The sequence below is a fragment of the Macaca mulatta genome, chromosome 17, assembly GCF_049350105.2.
Source record: "Macaca mulatta isolate MMU2019108-1 chromosome 17, T2T-MMU8v2.0, whole genome shotgun sequence".
In the NCBI taxonomy this organism is placed as follows: Eukaryota; Metazoa; Chordata; class Mammalia; order Primates; family Cercopithecidae; genus Macaca; species Macaca mulatta.
Window position 1 is genome coordinate 1,969,898 of NC_133422.1, and position 18,124 is coordinate 1,988,021.

The 18,124-nt window shown below is 44.9% G+C and overlaps 1 protein-coding gene across 35 annotated transcripts in view; it reads left to right on the forward strand.

The window, feature by feature from the left end:
- The first annotated feature begins 2,019 nt into the window (after positions 1–2,019).
- The window catches only part of PSPC1 (paraspeckle component 1), a 105,795-nt gene continuing 89,690 nt past the window's right edge, over positions 2,020–18,124 (forward strand). For 34 of the 35 annotated variants that reach the window (XR_003724098.2, XR_013407603.1, XR_013407604.1 and 31 more), the window contains exons 1-2: positions 2,020–2,579; positions 8,999–9,300. Coding sequence is in view for 9 of the 35 variants with exons in the window: in XM_028837134.2 (XP_028692967.1) it covers positions 2,208–2,579; positions 8,999–9,300 (674 nt within the window). In the remaining 26 variants the exon portion in view is untranslated. 35 annotated transcript variants of the gene reach the window in all.

Consider the following 18,124-nt stretch of genomic DNA (forward strand, 5'->3'; position numbering starts at 1 on the left):
CACCTGATGTACCTTAACAAATACCACTGAAACAGTTTTTTTTTCTGGCAGTGGGGTAGTCTCTCTGCATTCTATTTTTTTTTTTTTTTTTTTTTTTTTGAGACAGAGTTTCGCTGTTGTTGCCCAGGCTGGCGTTGAATGGCATGATCTCGGCTCACCACAACCTCCACCTCCTGGGTTCAAGCGATTCTCCTGCTTCAGCCTCCGGAGTAGCTGAGATTGCAGGCACGCACCACCACGCCCAGCTAATTTTGTATTTTTAATAGAGGTAGGGTTTGTCCATGTTGGTCAGGTTGGTCTCGAACTCCTGACCTTGTGATCTGCTCGCCTTGGCTTCCCAAAGTGCTGGGATTACAGGAGTGAGCCACTGCACCTGGCCTCTGCCTTCATTTTTTAATTGCCAGTCATAATTTTTTCTTTCACAGAATCCATATCTTAAACTTGGAAGGAATCTGCTGCATTTCCCTAGAGAGTATTTTGTTTTGTTTTGCTAGAGACAAAAGCAGTTACTGGGGCTTATAACACAGTACCCCTAAGTATGGCACATTGGCATTCTGGTGGTTTTTTAGCTGAAGGAGGCAGGAGTGCCTCAAAAGCAAGATGGTCTCTCTCTGACCTTCTCCTGCCTCTCTATCCTCCCACCTGCCTACCTCCCCACTCCCCGACCCCACTATTTCTCTCCTAAAGCAAGCCATGAAATTGAGAAAGATTACTCTCTGACTTACTTCTTCTGAAAGTAGGTCATAGACCCTTATGTGACATGGGTCCTGCCTGATACACAGAGGAAGGGAATGCTACACAGAGACACGAAGAATCTGGACAAACGGGTTATGCTGAGTTCCCCCAAGCAAACACATTTTTCCCTGAGTCTGTCTCTGTCATTCAAGCCAGAGTGCTTTCACGCAATCCTAGTTGACTGCAATTCTCGTTGACTGCAGCCTGGACCTCCTGGGCTCAAGCTATCCTCCCACCTCAGCCTCTTTAGTAGCTAGGACTACAGGTACATGCCACGATGCCTGCTAATTAAAAAAAATTTTTTTTTTTTTGGCCAGGTGCGGTGGCTCACACCTGTAATCTCAGGCAGATCACCCGAGGTAGGGAGTTTGAGACCAACCTGACCAACATGGAGAAACCCCATCTCTACTAAAAATACAAAAATTAGGCGAGCGTGGTGGTGCATGCCTGTAGTCCCAGCTACTCAGGAAGCTGAGGCAGAGGCTTGCTTAAACCTGGGAGGCAGAGGGTGCAGTGAGCCGAGATCGCGCCACTGCACTCCAGCCTGGGCGACAGAGCGAGATTCCGTCTGAAAAAAAAAAAAACAACTCAGGGGAACACATTTATTATAAATAGGTATTTTATTTATAAAGAACATTTTGGGCTGGGCGCTGTGGCTCACGCCTGTAATCCCAGCACTTTGGGAGGCCGAGACGGGCGGATCACGAGGTCGGGAGATCGAGACCATCCTGGCTAACACGGTGAAACCCTGTCCCTACTAAAAATACAAAAAAAAAAAAAAAAAAAAAAATTAAGAGCCGGGCGTGGTGGCGGCGCCTGTGGTCCCAGCTACTCGGGAGGCTGAGGCAGGAGAATGGCGGGAACCCGGGGGGCGGAGCTTGCAGTGAGCCAAGATGGCGCCGCTCACTCCAGCCTGGGCCACAGAGCGAGACTCCGTCTCCAAAAACAAAACAAAACAAACAGAAAATTGAGCTTGATATCTAAAAGGGTAAGGATGTTTACCCAAATCATTGTATTTTCACACACTGCTGCACACATCACATGATTTGTCCCACGAGTACAGCCAACAACAGTCTGCTATTTTAGCAGGATGGAAAGGGACCTCTTCCCCGTCCCGGGAGGAGGTTTGTCGAGTGCACGCGCAATGTTGTGCGCATGCGCAGTCCGAGTCAACGGTCCTTTTTGGTCCCTGGAAATGCGCAGGCGCGTCATTCCGGCGCCGGCTTTGGCGGAGGGGCGGGGCTTGCGCCGGCGTCTCTTCTTCCAACTGCAGTTTGTGGCAGCGCCATTTTGAATGTGCGGCTGCCGCGGGTGTGAGTCGGTGGAGGACGAGTTGCCGACTCGTCTCCATAGCGGTCTCTTGATTGTCGATATTTTGTTGCCATAGGTTTATCTAGAGACGTATACATATATACAGACACGCTATATAGAAATCTAGGCCTGTATCCGGCGTCCGAGGCGAACTCCCTAAGATGATGTTAAGAGGAAACCTGAAGCAAGTGCGCATTGAGAAAAACCCGGCCCGCCTTCGCGCCCTGGAGTCCGCGGCGGGCGAGAGCGAGCCGGCGGCCGCGGCAGCCATGGCGCTCGCGCTTGCCGGGGAGCCGGCACCGCCCGCGGCCGCGCCGCCGGAGGACCACCCGGACGAGGAGCTGGGGTTCACTATCGACATCAAGAGTTTCCTCAAGCCGGGCGAGAAGACGTACACGCAGCGCTGCCGCCTCTTCGTGGGGAACCTGCCCACCGACATCACGGAGGAGGACTTCAAGAGGCTCTTCGAACGCTATGGCGAGCCCAGCGAAGTCTTCATCAACCGGGACCGTGGCTTCGGCTTCATCCGCCTGGTGAGTGTCAGGCCGCCCGCGCGAGGGAACAAAAGGGCTGCCGGGGCGGCCGCGGGGCCGTGGGCTGAGGCCCCCCTCGTCCTAGGACGCCGTCTCCGTGAGCTGTGGCAACCGTGGCGCCGCTCGGCCTCGCCGATTCCCCTGGGCGGGATTGGCCGCTTCCCCTCGGGTTTCGAGTTCGCGGTCCCGGGATTTCCTGCGCTCTCGGTGGCCGCCGTTTTCCGCCGCGCGCCGGTCGTGCTTGCGGTGGCTGCGGGCCTGCTGCCCGGCGCTGGCCCGGGCACGGTGCGCTCTGCTCAGGCCGCGAGCGCTCCGGGGTTCCCCGTTGCCCGGGTACCGAAAGGGCCCGGGGGCAGGGGCGGGCGGCGTTTTGGGATGAGAATTCTTCAAGGCAAAAATTGTGCCATAATAGAAACGAAGTGAACGTCAATTTGGAACGGAAGCTTGAGTCGCACCAGACGAATCACTGGTGAGGGTCTATCCGGGAGACTTGCTTCTTAGACGGTTATTCACATCCCATCCTTGGTTTCAACGACACCTATATGCGTTTAAGGGTAGACCACTTTATTTCTAAATTAAATTTATTTATTTTAATAGAAATGGGGTCTCGCCGTGTTGACCAGGCTAGTCTCGAACTCCTGGGCACGAGCGATCCTCCTGCCTTGGACTCCCACTCTTGATTTCTCACCTCAGTGCAGCCTGCTTTTTACCTCAAACTGCTTAGGTGCCCAAACTCTGTACTCAAGTAACACCGTTTAATCTGCGGTAATGGGACGGTGTTTAATTTTATGTGTCTAATACAGTGTTTCTCTACCAAACATCCTGGAGAGTTCCACGTTTTTATAGGGGGAGAATAGATGATACACAGTAGTACTTCATAAATTACTGATACATACCCTAGTATCAGAGTAATATAGCTTACTCTCTTGTAATCTAAATTTTGAAAAGTTTTCCAATAATTTATGCAAAAATTGTGATTCCTTTATATTTTTTAAAAATTTGAACAAGCCTGGCCAAACTCCATCTCTACTAAAAATACAAAAATTAGCTGGGCGTGGTGGTGCACGCCTGTAGTCTCAGTTACTTGGGAGGCTGAGGCAGAGGCTGCAGTGAGCTGAGATCACAAAACAAAACAAAAATAGCGAAGGTTTACGCCTTTTTTTTTTTTTTGAGACAGGGTCTCGCGCTATCACCCTAGGTAGAGTACAGTGGCGTGATCTCAGCTCCTGGGCTCAAGCAGTTCTCCTGCCTCAGCCTCCCGAGTAGCTGGGACTACAGTCATGCACCCCCAAGCCCGCCTAATTTTTGTGATTTTTTTGTAGAGGCAGCGTTTCGCCATGTTGCCCAGATTGCTTTCGAATTCCTGGGCTCAAGAGATCCTCCCGTCTTGGCCTCCCAAAGTGCTGGAATTACAGGGTGAGCCACTGTGCCCAGCCTGGAGCTTTGACTTTAAAAATTGGGTTCTCTGTCTGGACGATACAAAATCTTAATATGTAGAGAAAATTGTAGTTACGTGGTACTGTATTTTTATTACTTTTTTTCTTTTTTAAAAAATTAATGTACTTCTAAAACCTTTAAGATACTGTTTTTTTGAGACGAAATCTTGCTCTGTCACCAGGTTGGAGTGCAGTGGCGGGATCTTGGCTCACTGCATCCTCCACCTACCGGGTTCAAGCGATTCTCCTGCCTCAGCCTCCCAGCTGGGACTACGGGCGCATGCGACCACGACCAGCTGATTTTTGTATTTTTGGTAGAGACGGGGTTTCACCCATGTTGGCCAGGATGGTCTCGCCCTCTTGACCTCGTGCTCCACCCGCCTCGGCCTACCAAAGTGCTGGGATTTCAAAGATGAGCCAGGGCACCCAGCCAAGAGACTATTTTTTAGGGCAAACATTTCAACATGTAAGCGGCTTCAAGAGAAGGGCAAATATTCACAACTGCTAATAATAATGAAATAGGGAAATTTCCTTAAAATTCGGGTTAAATAATCATTACATTTTGAATATTATAAATGCATTTCTTTATTTTTTGGACATTAGATAAACAGCTCGCCATTTGGTGAACATTTTTATGCAAAAGTTATCTTTTTTGGCCGGGCGCGGTGGCTCATGCCTGTAATCCCAGCACTTTGGGAGGCTGAGGCGGGCGGATCACAAAGTCAGGAGATCGAGACCATCCAGGCTAACACGGTGAAACCCCGTCTCTACTAAAAATACAAAAAAATTAGCCGGGCGTGGTTGCAGGCGCCTGTAGTTCCAGCTACTCAGGAGGCTGAGGCAGGAGAATGGCGTGAACCCGGGAGGCGGAGCTTGCAGTGAGCCGAGATCGCGCCACTCACTCTAGCCTGGGTGACAGAGCGAGACTCCGTCTCAAAAAAAAAAAAAAAAAATTTACATATGGTAAAGGGCAAAAATTTTAAGTGTACTGGTTGGTGATTTTTTTTTTTCTTTTTTTTCTTTTGAGACAGAGTGCCCAGACTGGAGTGCAGTGGCATGATCATGGCTCACTTGATCAAGCCTCGACTTCCTGGGCTCAAGTGATCCTCACACCTCAGCCCCTCAGGTTGCAGGGACCACAAGCACACACCACCACACCTGGCTAATTTTATTTGTTTTTTGTAGAGACAAGGTCTCTCTCATGTTGCCCAGGCAGGTCTCAAACTCCTGGGCTTAAGTGATCCCTCCGCCTCAGCTTCCCAAAGTGTTAGGATGACAGGTGTGAGCCACATGCCTGGCCACTCGTTTGTGAATTTTGACAAATGTATACGTCTGTTTAACTCAAACCCCTATCAAAATATACATGTTATCACCCCATAAAATGTCTTCATATTTTTTCCTATTCTCTCTTTCTTTTTTTTTTTTGAGACGGAGTCTTGCTCTGTCACCCAGGCTGGAGTGCAATTGTGCGATCTCGGCTCACTGCAAGCTCCGCCTCATGGGTTTACGCCATTCTCCTGCCTCAGCCTCCCCAGCGGCTGGGACTACAGGCGCACACCGCCACGCCCGGCTAATTTTTTTGTATTTTTAGTAGAAACGGGGTTTCACCATGTTAGCCAGGATGGTCTCGATCTCCTGACCTCGTGATCCGTCTGCCTCGGCCTCCCAAAGTGCTGGGATTACAGGCGTGAGCCACTGCGCTTGGCCCTATTCTTACTTTCAAGACTGTTTCTAAAGTCTACTTCTCAAGAGTTGTTGGATTATATGATGTATTAGGTAAGAAAGTGCCCATCTCTTTTTAGGTGTTTACTAACCGCTACTACTATTACTAGTGAGTTAAAAGCAATAAACAAAACGACTGTTTAGAATGCAGTCATCCCTCAGTATCTGGGGGGAATTGATTCTAGGACCTCCTCCAGTACTAAAATTCGTAGATGCTTAAATCCTTATACTGTGTAAAAATGGCATTGTTTTTCCATATTACCCATGCAATCCTCCTGTATACTTTAAATCATCTCTAGATTACTTATAATACCTAGTACAATGTAAATGCTATATGAATAGCTGTTATACTGTATTATTTGGTTTATTTAGTTATCTATTTGAGATGGATTCTCGCTCTATTGCCCAGGCCTGAGTGTAGTGGCGCTGTCTCAGCTCACTGCATTCTCTGCCTCACGGGTTCAAGCGATTCTGCCTCAGCCTCCGGAGTAGCTGGGACTACAGCCACATGCCACATGCCTGGCTAATTTTTTTTTTTTTTTTTTTGTATTTTTAGTAGAGACGGTGTTTCACCATGCTGGCTAGGCTGGTCTCGAACTCCTGACCTCGTGATCTGCCCACCTCGGCCTCCTAAAGTGCTGGGACTGCAGGCATGAGCCACTGCACCCAGCCTATTTTATTTTATTTTATTTGAATTTTATTTTTTATTTTAAAGGAATCAAGACGAGGTCTTGCTGTTTTACCTAGGCTGGTCTTAAACTCCTGGCCTCAAGGATTCTTCCTGTTTTGGCTTAAAGTGCTGGGATTACAGGTGTGAGCCCTCTTACCCTGCCTGTCTGTATTATTTTAAATTGTTTCTTTCCCGAATGTTTTCTTTTCTTTTTTCTTTTTTTGACACCGAGTCTCTCCCTGTCACCCAGGCTGGAGTGCAGTGGTGTGATCTCGGCTCACTGCAACCTCTTGCCTTCTGGGTTCAAGAGATTCTCCCACCTCAGCCCCCCAAGTAGCTGGGACTACAGGTGCTTACTACCATGCCCTGGCTAATTTTCGTATTTTTTGATAGAGACTGGGTTTTGCTATGTTGGCCAGGAGGCAGGTCTTGAACTCCTGACCTCAAGTGATCTGCCTGCCTCAGCCTTCCAAAGTGCTGGGATGACAGGTGTGAGCCATTGGGCCTGGTCCTAAATATTTTTGATCTACTTCTCTTGAATCCATGGATACAGAGGGATGAGTATGTCTCTAAAAAGGGTAACTTCATTTGTTTTTGGAAAAATAATTCTATAGGTAGATTTTTGCAATAAAGGGCAATAATTTCAAGCTGTCATGAACATTTTGGGGATTGAATAAAGAGCTCTTGTGACCTTAAGACATTTTTCATAAGATAGTATGTTTGTATTCTTCTTACATATACATGTAAAGCCTCTTCAGTTGTCCCTGGAGAGTTCCCATAACACAGTGAAAAAGACGTACCGCTATTACATTTACCAGTTCCTTATTTATTGTTTTAGGTGCTGCCCATATTCTACACCAACTTTGAATTCTCCAAGTAGAAGGAAGTTCTCTTACCTTTTAGTTTCAGCAGTGAGCATATTTTTTAGTTTATAATAAGTGCATATGTACACTTGCTTCTCTATATAATGGCGAGAACTGTTATAGCTCGTGAATGTTGCCTTTGTTTCTCTTCATGTGATGGTGAGAAATGTGTAACCCATGCCAGTATTTCAGGAGAAGTCATTAATAAGACATTGGCTAGAGCAAGGGGGCTCACACCTGTAATCTCACACTTTGGGAGGCTATGGCGAGAGGACTGCTTGAGGCCAGGAGTTCAAGAGACCAGCATAGGCAATATAGTGAGACCCCCCATCTCTACAAAAAATTAAAAAATTAGCCAGACTTGGTGGCATACATTCGTAATCCCAGCTAGTCGGGAGGGTGAGGCAGGAGGATCCCTTGAGCCCCAGAGTTTGAGGCTGCAGTAAGCTATGATTGTGCCACTGTACTCCAGGCTGGGCAATAGAGTAAGACCCTGTCTCAGGACACCTCCCTCCCCTGGAAAAAAAAAACCCAAGAACTAATAGTTTTTACTTATAATATTGAAAAGAAATGAAAATAAAAAGAAAAGGTGATTTGTCTGGCTGTACAGAGGCGGAATGTTTTTTTTGTTTTGTTTTTTTTTTTTTTTTTTTTGAGATGGAGTCTCGCTCTGTCACCCGGGGAAATGTTTTATTAAGACATAAAAAACAGGCCGAGTGCGGTGGCTCATGCCTGTAATCCCAACACTTTGGGAAGCTGAGGTGGGCGAATCTCGAGGTCAGGAGTTTGAGACCAGCCTGGCCAACATGGTGAAACCCCGTCTCTGCTGGGGTTTCAATACAAAATACAAAAAATTAGCTGGGCGTGCTGGCGTTCGCCTGTAGTCCCAGCTACTCAGGAAGCTGAGGCAGGAGAATCTCTTGAACCCGGGAGGCAGAGGTTACAGTGAGCTGAGATTACACCATTGTGCTCTAGCCCGGGAGACGGTGCCAGATTCTGTCTCAAAAAAAAAAAAAAAGAGAAAAGAGATGAAAAACATAAGGGTATGGAGAGAATTATTCCTTTGATGCTAGTTTCTAGCCAAGTTATTGTTATTTTTTATTTTTATTTTTCCTGAGACAGAGTCTTGCTCTGTTGATCAGGCTGGAGTGCAGTGGCGCCATCTCGGCTCACTGCAACTTCTGCCTCCTAGATTCAAGAGATCTCTTACCTCAGCCTCCCAGGTAGTTGGGATTAAGGCGCCGCCACCACGCCCAGGTAATTTTTGTATTTTTAGTAGAGATGGGATTTCACCACGTCGGCCAGGCTGGTCTCAAACTCCTGACCTCAGGTGAGCCGCCCGCTTCAGCCTCTGAAAGTGCTGGGATTACAGGGGTTAGCCACTGTGCCCAGCCTCTAGTCAAGTTATTAGTATGTTTTTAATATATGTAGGAGATTTTGAAACTCCATTGCTTTGAATATTTAATAGTTGGTAACTAGCTTTATGAGGAGCTAATCTTTAAATGATTACTTTTAACAAAACAACGGAGTTCGGACCTTTTAATTAAAATGTTTAAAATGATGATTGAATAGTTAAAAACCCTGTGATACCAAAGTTAAAAGATAAAAAATCAAATCGACCCTGTCAGCCATTTGCTAAAGCTACCTCGTTCTCCCTAGAAGCCAAAGAGTGTTTTAAATTTTTTCTGTTACTGTCATCTTCTAACAATGTTTTTTCTTCCTAAAAAGGAATCCAGAACACTGGCTGAAATTGCAAAAGCAGAGCTGGATGGCACTATTTTGAAGAGCAGACCTCTACGAATTCGCTTTGCTACGCATGGAGCTGCCTTAACTGTCAAGAACCTTTCTCCAGTTGTTTCCAATGAGCTGCTAGAGCAAGCATTTTCTCAGTTTGGTCCTGTAGAGAAAGCTGTTGTGGTTGTGGATGATCGCGGTAGAGCCACGGGAAAAGGTTTTGTAGAATTTGCAGCAAAACCTCCTGCACGAAAGGCTCTGGAAAGATGTGGTGATGGGGCATTCTTGCTAACAACGTAAGTTTTAAATATCTTGTCCTTCTTCTATCCAGTTACATATGGGCTTCTCTTTGTTCTGGAATTCTGTCTTTCCTTGCAGTTGATACTAGCATATGGTAAGTAGGTGTTGAGTAAATATTCAGTGAATACAAATAAGAAATTTTTGTGTACTTGTAGGAGTGAAGAGTCATGTACTTTCTTCAAACTTCAGAGTTTAAATCTCAGCAGTGTTTTGTATTATGATTTCATTTAACTTACTGAACATATATATACAAAGTAAAATCTGTGAAGTTAAGATAATCCTTTCAGAAACTGTTATCAGCTTTATTGACATCTAATTTACCTTCATAAAAAGCACCTCAGGGGTGCGGTGGCTCAAGCCCCAGACTTTCAGCGGGTAGATCACCTCAGGTCAGGAGTTCATGACCAGCCTGGCCAACATGGCACGAAACCCCGACTCTACTAAAAATAAAAAATTAGCTGGGCGTGGTGATGTGCGCCTGTAGTCCCAGCTACTGGGGAGGCTGAGGCTCGAGAATCACTTGACTCTGGGAGTCGGAGGTTGCAGTGAGCCGAGATGGTGCCACTGCACTCCTGCCTGGGTGACAGACTGTCTCAAAAAAAAAAAAACAAAAACAAAACAAAACAAAAAAAACCCTCATCTCTACTAAAAATACAAAAATTAATTGGGCGTGGTGACACATCCCTGTAATCCCACCTACTCAGGAGGCTGAGGCACGAGAATTGCTTGAACCTTGGAGGCAGAGGTTGCAGTGATCCCAGATCGTGCCACTGCACTCCAGCCTGGGTGACTGAGTGACCTTGTCTCAAAAAAAATAGTACCTTGGGCCAGGCTCGGTGGCTCACGCCTGTAATCCTAGCATTCTGGGAGGCCGAGGCAGGTGGATTGCCTGAGCTCAGGAGTTTGAGACCAGCCTGGGCAAATGGCGAAACCCTGTCTCTATTAAAAATATGAAAAATTAGCTGGGCTTGGTGGTGTGTGCCTGTAAGCACAGCTACTTGGGAGGGTGAGTCACCAGAATTGGTTGGACCTGGGGGACGGAGGTTGCAGTGAGTTCAGATTGTGTCATTGCACTCCAGACTGGGCGACAGAGCAAGACTCTGCCTAAAAAAAACAAAAACAACAACAACATAAAAACATCTTGGGGGCTGCGTGGTGGAGTGCACAGTAGTCTCAGCTATTTGCCCTGTTGTCCCAGCTATGCAGGAGGCTGAGATGGGAGGATCACTTGAGCCTAGGAGGTCAAGGTTGCAATGAGACCCTGTCTCTATTTACAAAGAAAATTAAAAAAATAATAGTAATAAAATAATTAAAAAAAAAATTCTGTTGTAGAGCTCAATGAAGTGGTTTTTTTTTTTGGTTTTTTTTTTTTTGTTTGTTTGTTTTGGGAGATGAGTCTTACTCTGTTGCCTAGGCTGGAGTGCAGTGGCAATCTCGACGAACTGTAACCTCTCCCTCCCACGTTCAAGCAATTCTCCTTCCTCAGCCTCCCGAGTAGCTGGGATTCCAGGCGTAAGCCACTGTGTCTGACTAATTTTTATATTTTTAGTAGAGACGGGGTTTCACCATGTTGGGCAGGCTGGTCTGGAACTCTTGACCTCAGGTGATCCGCCCACCTCGGCCTCCCAAAGTGCTGGGATTACATACATGAGCCACCATGACTGTCCTGTATTTTTGTAGAGACTGGATTTCACCATGTTGGCCAGGCTGGTCTGGAACTCCTGACCTTAAGTACCTGCCTGGGCCTCCCCAAGTGCTGGGATTACAGGCATGAGCCACTTCGCCCGGCTGAGCTCAATGAGTTTTAACAAACATATGTACTCATGTAACGCACTGCCATAATAAAAATACAGAACACTTCCATTACCCCACAGAAGTTCTCTGTGCCTTTTTACAGTTATTTTGTACTCTACCTGCCTTAGATAGCTATTTCTGTTACTATAAATACGTTTTGTGTTTTCTAATATTAAGTGAAATCATATAGTATGTATTCTTCTGTGTCTGGCTTCTCTTGCTTAGCATGTGTTTATGAGATTTCATTCATATCTTCGTGTGTATAGTATTTTGTTCCTTTTTATGGCTGAGTCGTATTCCATGGTATGGACATAACTGTGTTTTGTCCGTGATATATGGATGGATATTTGAGTTGCTTACAACTACTGGCCATTGTGAATAAAGCTACTATGAGTATTTGTTTACAAGGCTTCTTGTAAATATTAGGCTTTCATGTGACTTAGGTAAATATTTAGGGGTAAATTCTGTATGTTTAACTTTATAAGAAACTGCCAAGCTCTTTTCCATAGTGGTGTACCATTTTACATTCCTACCAGCAATGAGTGAGTTACTTCTAGTTGCTCCACATTTTACCCACACTTGGTGTTTTTATTTTTTATTTTTATTTTATTTTTTTATTGTTATTTTTTGAGACGGAGTTTTCGCTCTTGTTGCCCAGGCTGGAGTGCAATGGCGCCATCTCAGCTCACTGCAACCTCCGCCTCCTGGGTTCAAGCAATTCTCCTGCCTCAGCCTCCCAAATAGCTGGGATTACAGGCATGTGCCACCATGCCTGGCTAATTTTGTATTTTTAGTAAGACGGGGTTTCTACATGTTCGTCAGGGTGGTCTTGAACTCTGGACTTCAGTTTGGCCTCCCAAAGTGCTGGGATTACAGGCGTGAGCCACCACGCCTGGCCTTATTATTATTATTATTTTGAGACGAAGTCTTGCTCTGTCATCCAGGCTGGAGTGCAGTGGAGCGATCTCGGCTCACTGCAGCCTCTGCCTTCCGGGTTCAGGTTATTCTTCTGCCTCAACCTCCCGAGTAGCTAGGACTATAGGCGCGTGCTACCACGCCCGGCTAATTTTTGTAATTTTAGTAGAGATGAGGTTTCACCAAGTTGGCCAGGATGGTCTCCATCTCTTGAGCTCTTGATCCGCCCATCTTGGCCTCCCAGAGTGCTGGGATTACAGGTCTGAGGCAGTGTGCCTGGCCTATTTTTAATTTTTTAATTTTTTTTAATTTTAGTTTTTTTAGTTTTTTTTTTTTTTTTGAGATGGAGCCTCACTGTTGCGCAGGCTGGAGTGTAGTGACGTGACCTCGGCTCACTGCAACCTCTGCCTCCAGGTTCAAGCAGTTCTCTGCCTCAGCCTCCCGAGTAGCTGGGATCACAGGTGCCTGCCACCACGCCCAGCTAATTTTTGTATTTTTAGTAGAGACAGGGTTTCACCATCTCGGTCAGGCTGGTCTTGAACTCCTGACCTCCTGATCCACCCGCTTGGCCTCCCAGAGTGCTTGGATTACAGGCATGAGCCACTGTGCCCAGCCTGTCTTTAATATTTTGTTAATTTGTTTGTTGAGACAGAGTCTCCATGTGTCGCCCAGGCTAGAGTGCAGTGATTCCATCTCGGCTCACTATAATCTCTGCCTCCTGAGTTCAAGTGATAATTGTGCCTCAGCCTCCTGAGTAGCTGGGACTACAGGCGTGCACCACTATGCCTGGCTGAGTTTTTTTTTTTTTGCAGTAGAGATGGGGTTTTGCCGTGTTGGCTAGACTGGTCAGGAACTCCTGGCCTCAAGTGATCCACCTGCTTCAGTCTCCCTGAGTGCTGGGGTTACAGGTGTGAGCCACTGTGCCCAGTTGCACTTGGTGCTTTTTAGACTTAGATATTCTAGTTAGTTTAGCGCAATCTCATCATGATTTAAATTTTAGTTTCCTCATGACTAATGATGAGCATCTTTTCATGTGCTTTTTGGCCAATTATATATCTTTCCTGAAATACCTAAAATATTTTTGTCCATTTTTTTTAGATGTCCCCCTTGTTCTTTTTTTTTTTCTGAGACAGAGTCTCGCTCTGTCGCCCAGGCTGGAGTGCAGTGGCACGATCTCGGCTCACTGCAAGGTCTGCCTCCCGGGTTCACGCCATTCTCCTGCCTAATCCTCCCGAATAGCTGGGACTACAGACACCAGTCACCATGTCTGGCTAATTTTTTTTGTATTTTTAGTAGAGACGGGGTTTCACCGTGTTAGCCAGGATGGTCTTGATCTCCTGACCTTTTGATCCGCCCACCTCAGCCTCCCAAAGTGCTGGGATTACAGGTGTGAGCCACCGCACCCGGCCCCTCTTTGTTCATTTTTAATTGGGCAGATTGTCTTCTTACTGAATTATCAAATCTAGGTATGTCTGTATTATAAATCTTCCTCCCAGTCTGTGGCTTGTTTTTAAATTTTCTTTTCTTTTTATTTATTTATTTATTTTTTGGGGACACGGTCTCGCTCTGTCACTCAGGCTGAAGTGCAGTGGAGTGATCTCGGCTTACTGCAGCCTTGACCTCCTGGGCTCAAATGATTCTCCTTCCTTAGCCTGCTGAGTAGCTAGTACTGCAGGCATGCGCCACCACGCCTGGCTAATTTTTTGATTTTTTTTTTTTAAAGTAGATACACGAGGTCTTGCTGTGTTGCCCAGACTGGTCCCTAACTCCTGAGCTTAAACTATCCTCCTGTCTTAGCCTCCCAAAGTGCTGGAATTACAGGTGTGAGCCATTGCATCTGTGAAATGTTTTAACTTTAACAGTGACCCTCAAAGAGCAGATGTTTTTATATTTTGTGAAGTCCAAATTTTGTCAATTTTTTTTTCTTGTATGGTTTGTTCTGTGTCCTTGTATGATCTTTGCCTAAGATTGCAAAACTTTTCTTATGTTTTCTTGAGAAATTTTATAGCTTTTACATTTATACATTTTGAGTGTAACGTAAAAATCCTTTTTATTGTGCAGCTTTCCAGTTGTTCGGCACCATTAATTGAAAAGATTTATGATTTCCCCTTTGTTACCCTGTTACCCTTGCATCTTTATTAAAAAAACCTGGGAAAAAAATCTGTACTTTTTTTGTTTCATTGACCAGTTTGTCAGTTCCAAAATCGTACTTGCTTAATTACCATATTTACCCTAAGCTTTGAAATCAGGTTATAATCATCCAATTTTATTTTTTTAGGTATTTAGGTTCTTTGTATTTGCTTATTGTATGGTGCTGTCAGCTCTTGGTTGGGATCATTCAGATGTTTTAGGGTTTAGAGAATTGAATTTAAAAGTTTTTGTTTCCTGGCTCCATGGAGCTTAGTTGCTGATTTGTAAGCATTTTAAAACTTATTCTTGACTATTAAGCATTGATACTAAAACTGAGATTCATGCTATATCTGCTGTTTTACAACACAATCTTGTCAGAGGCTTTGCTCTTATTCTCTTTCCTTAGAGAATGCTCTTCACATTGTCATAGATTTTGCTTTTCCATTTTATTTTAATTTAATTTTTAATTTTTTAATTTTTTATTTTTAATAGAGATGGGGTTTCACCATATTGGCTACGCTGGCCTTGAACTCCTGGCCTTAGGTGATCTGCCTGCGTCAGCCTCCTAGAGTGCTGGGATTACAGACGTGAGCCACTGCTCCAGGCCTAATTTTTGTATTTTTTGTAGAGGTGGATTTTGTCATTTTGCCCATTTGAAGGCTGGGCTTCAACTCCTGAGCTCAAGCAATCCACCTCTCTCAGCCGGCCACAGCCTCCCAGAGTGCTGGGATTACAAGTGTGAGCCATTGTTCTTGTCCTTTTTTTTTTTCTTTTTTTTTCTTGAGGCAGTGTCTCAGTGTGCCTCCCAGGCTGGAGTGCAGTGGCATGATCACAGCTGATTGCAGCCTCGACCTGCTGGGCTCAAGTCATCCTTCCACCTCAGCCTCCCAAGTTGCTGGGACTATAGGCATGCACCACCACACCTATAGGCATGCACCAGCCACCCCATGCCTGGCTAATTTTTGTACTTTTTGTATTTTCGCCACATGGCCCAGGCTGGCCTTGAACTCCTGGGCTCAAGCGATCTGCCCGTTTTGGCCTCCCAAAGTGCTAGGATTACAGTCACAAGCCGCCGCTCCTGGCTGGTAGGATTTATTTAATTAATTAATTAATTTATCTATTTATTTGAGACAGGATCTCGCTCTGTCACTCAGGCTGGAGTTCTGTGGCATGTTCTTGGCTCACTGCAACCTCTGCCTCCTGGGTTCAAGCGATTCATGTGCTTCAGTGCCTCAGCCGCCTGAATAGCTGGGACTACAGATGTTCACCATGCCTGGCTAATTTTTGTATTTTTAGTGGGGATGGGGTTTCACTATGTTGACCAGGCTAGTCTCGAACTCCTGACCTCAAGTGATTCACCTGCGTCGGCCTCCCAAAGTCCTGGGATTACAGGCGTGAGCCACCGCGCCCCGCTGCAGGCTTGCTCTTTTAAACTCTTTCCTGCACGCTTTTCCTGTGCAGAAGAGTACAAAAATAATTTTGTACTTTTCCTATTTTATGTTTATATTTGAAAGGGATTACTTTTTCCAACATTTTATTTGCTTTATCGTATTTTTCCATTAAATGAGATTACTTTTAGACAAAAAAAAAATTCTTTAAGAAAAACATAATATTTCCATTGCCTGTTGAAACTAATGAGTTATCTAGAAAAACCTGCTAGTAAGTATAAATTGCTACTTAACTTTTGAGGAAAGCAACATTAACCCTTGATATACTATCAGTGCTAATTGGATCCAATTTTAGTTTTTTGCTTTCTTTTTTTGTAAAGATTGATATTTCCTTATTTGTTATTTGTAGTTATTTGTAAAGATTGATACTTCCTTATTTCTTAGAGGTCTTCAAAAGAACAAAAAGAAAAATTAAAAAAAATTAAAACAGGCTGAATTGTAGTAGTAGGCACCTGTAGTCCCAGCTACTCTGAAGGCTGAGGTTTGCTTGAGTCCAGGAGTTTGAGGCTAGCTTGAGCAATGTAGTGAGACTCTCTCAAAAAAAAAAAGAAAAAAAAATTAGATCCTTTTTCTTAAAATTACCACATAGATCTATTGTGTCATTTTGTAAATTTAAGATATCATTGTTAGATCCTAGTGATTTGATTTTTTCTCCATCATAAAATATTTTATTAATATTATCATCCTGTTAATCCACTGCATGGCAGCCTGGGCAACAGAATGAGACCCTGTCTCAAAAAAAAAAAAAGAAATTACATACGCAAAATATTGTGTATCTTTTAAGTCACTTTTTTTTTTTTTTTAAGGCAAGTTCTGCTGTCACCCAGGTTGGCGTGCAGTGGCATGATCATAGCTCATTGTAACCTGGAATTCCTGGCCTCAAATGATCCTCCCACTTCAGTCTGCCAGAGTGCTGGGATTACAGGCAGAAGCCACCTTGCCCGGCACTTAAGTCGCCATGTTTTTAGTACTGTATATTCTACCTTGTTTCCACAGTTCTAAGGAAAGATCAGCCACAATGAGGAAAGATCAGTCACAAATACGTAATTTGTATTATATATCATTACAGAAAACATGAAAACCCCAGATGTATACTAGTTGGTATGGTTAAAAAAATTATTGTGCATGCATGCAGTGCGTAAAATGGTGCCATTTTACATTGAGTACATTGGATATCTGGAAAAAAGCATGTATAGGTGATTCACTTTATGTAATGTTATGCATATATCCAACAGAAAGGCAAGTCTTAAGTGGTTTTCACAAAAATGTGATCAGAGCTCCTCTCCACATGTTAGGATTTCAGGGGCCTTCTTTCTTCTACAAAACTTACTATTTAAGTTTTTCCACAATGAAACATTTTTCAAGTGTTTTTGTAAATAAATTAACGCTTTAAATTTTGGTATTTTCAGGCCTGAAAGAACACTGAAATACTTTTTCCCCTCTTACCACCCAAAAAAAACCTTCAGTTTTTTTTTTTCCCAAGACAGGGTTTCAGTCTGCTGTGCAGGCTGAAGCGCAGTGGTGTGATCTCTGCTCACTGCAACTTCCACCTCCTGGATTCAAGCAATTCTCGTTCCTCAGTCTCCTGAGTAGCTGGGACCACAGCTGCCGCCCGCCACCACGCCCAGCCAATTTTTCTGTATTTCTTAGTAGAGATGGGATTTTACCATGTTGGCCAGGCTGGTCTTAAACTACCGACCTCAGGTGATACACTCGCCTTGGCCTCCCAAGGTGTTGCGATTACAGGCTTGAGCCACCACGCCCAGCCAACTTCACTTTCATTTAATGAACTCTCTTTACCAAGAACTGTGCTAAGTGCCCTACTTTTCTTCTTTCGTTATCATAACAACCCTATGATGCGCTGAGAAAACTTCGGCTAGCGCGGGTGAACCTCCTAGCTGAAGGATACATAGCTCATAACCTGCTCTAAACCCCAGGGCCTCAGTACCGAAGCGCCTCTCTTTCAGTGCTTCACGTTTATAACCAAACTAATGATTGACTTGGTGGTAAAATGGGGAGAAAAACAAAAATCCAAGCAGTAACTTCAGATTCAACATTATGGTTGAAGACTTTGATTTGTTTCTTTTCCATCTGTTTTCTACTTTTTTTGTTTTGAGACAGAGTCTCCCTCTGTCTCCCAGGCTGGAGTGCAGTGGCACGATCTCAGCTCACCGCAAGCTCTGCCTCTTGGGTTCAAGCAATTCTCCTGCCTCGGCCTCCTGAGTAGCTGGGATTACAGGTGTGTGCCACCACGCCCAGCTAATTATTTTTATATTTTTTAGTAGAGACGGGGTTTCACTATATTAGTCAGGCTGGTCTTGAACTCCTGACCTTGTGATCCGCCTGCCTCGGCCTCCCAAAATGCTGGGGTTACAGGCATGAGCCACCGTGCCCAGCTGTTTTCCACTTACTATGTACTTACATTTGCAAAAAGAGTAACCTGGGCAGACGTAGTCGCTCATGGCTGTAATCCCAGCACTTTGGGAGGCTGAAGCGAGAGGATATCTTGAGCCCCGGAGTTTGAGGCTGCAGT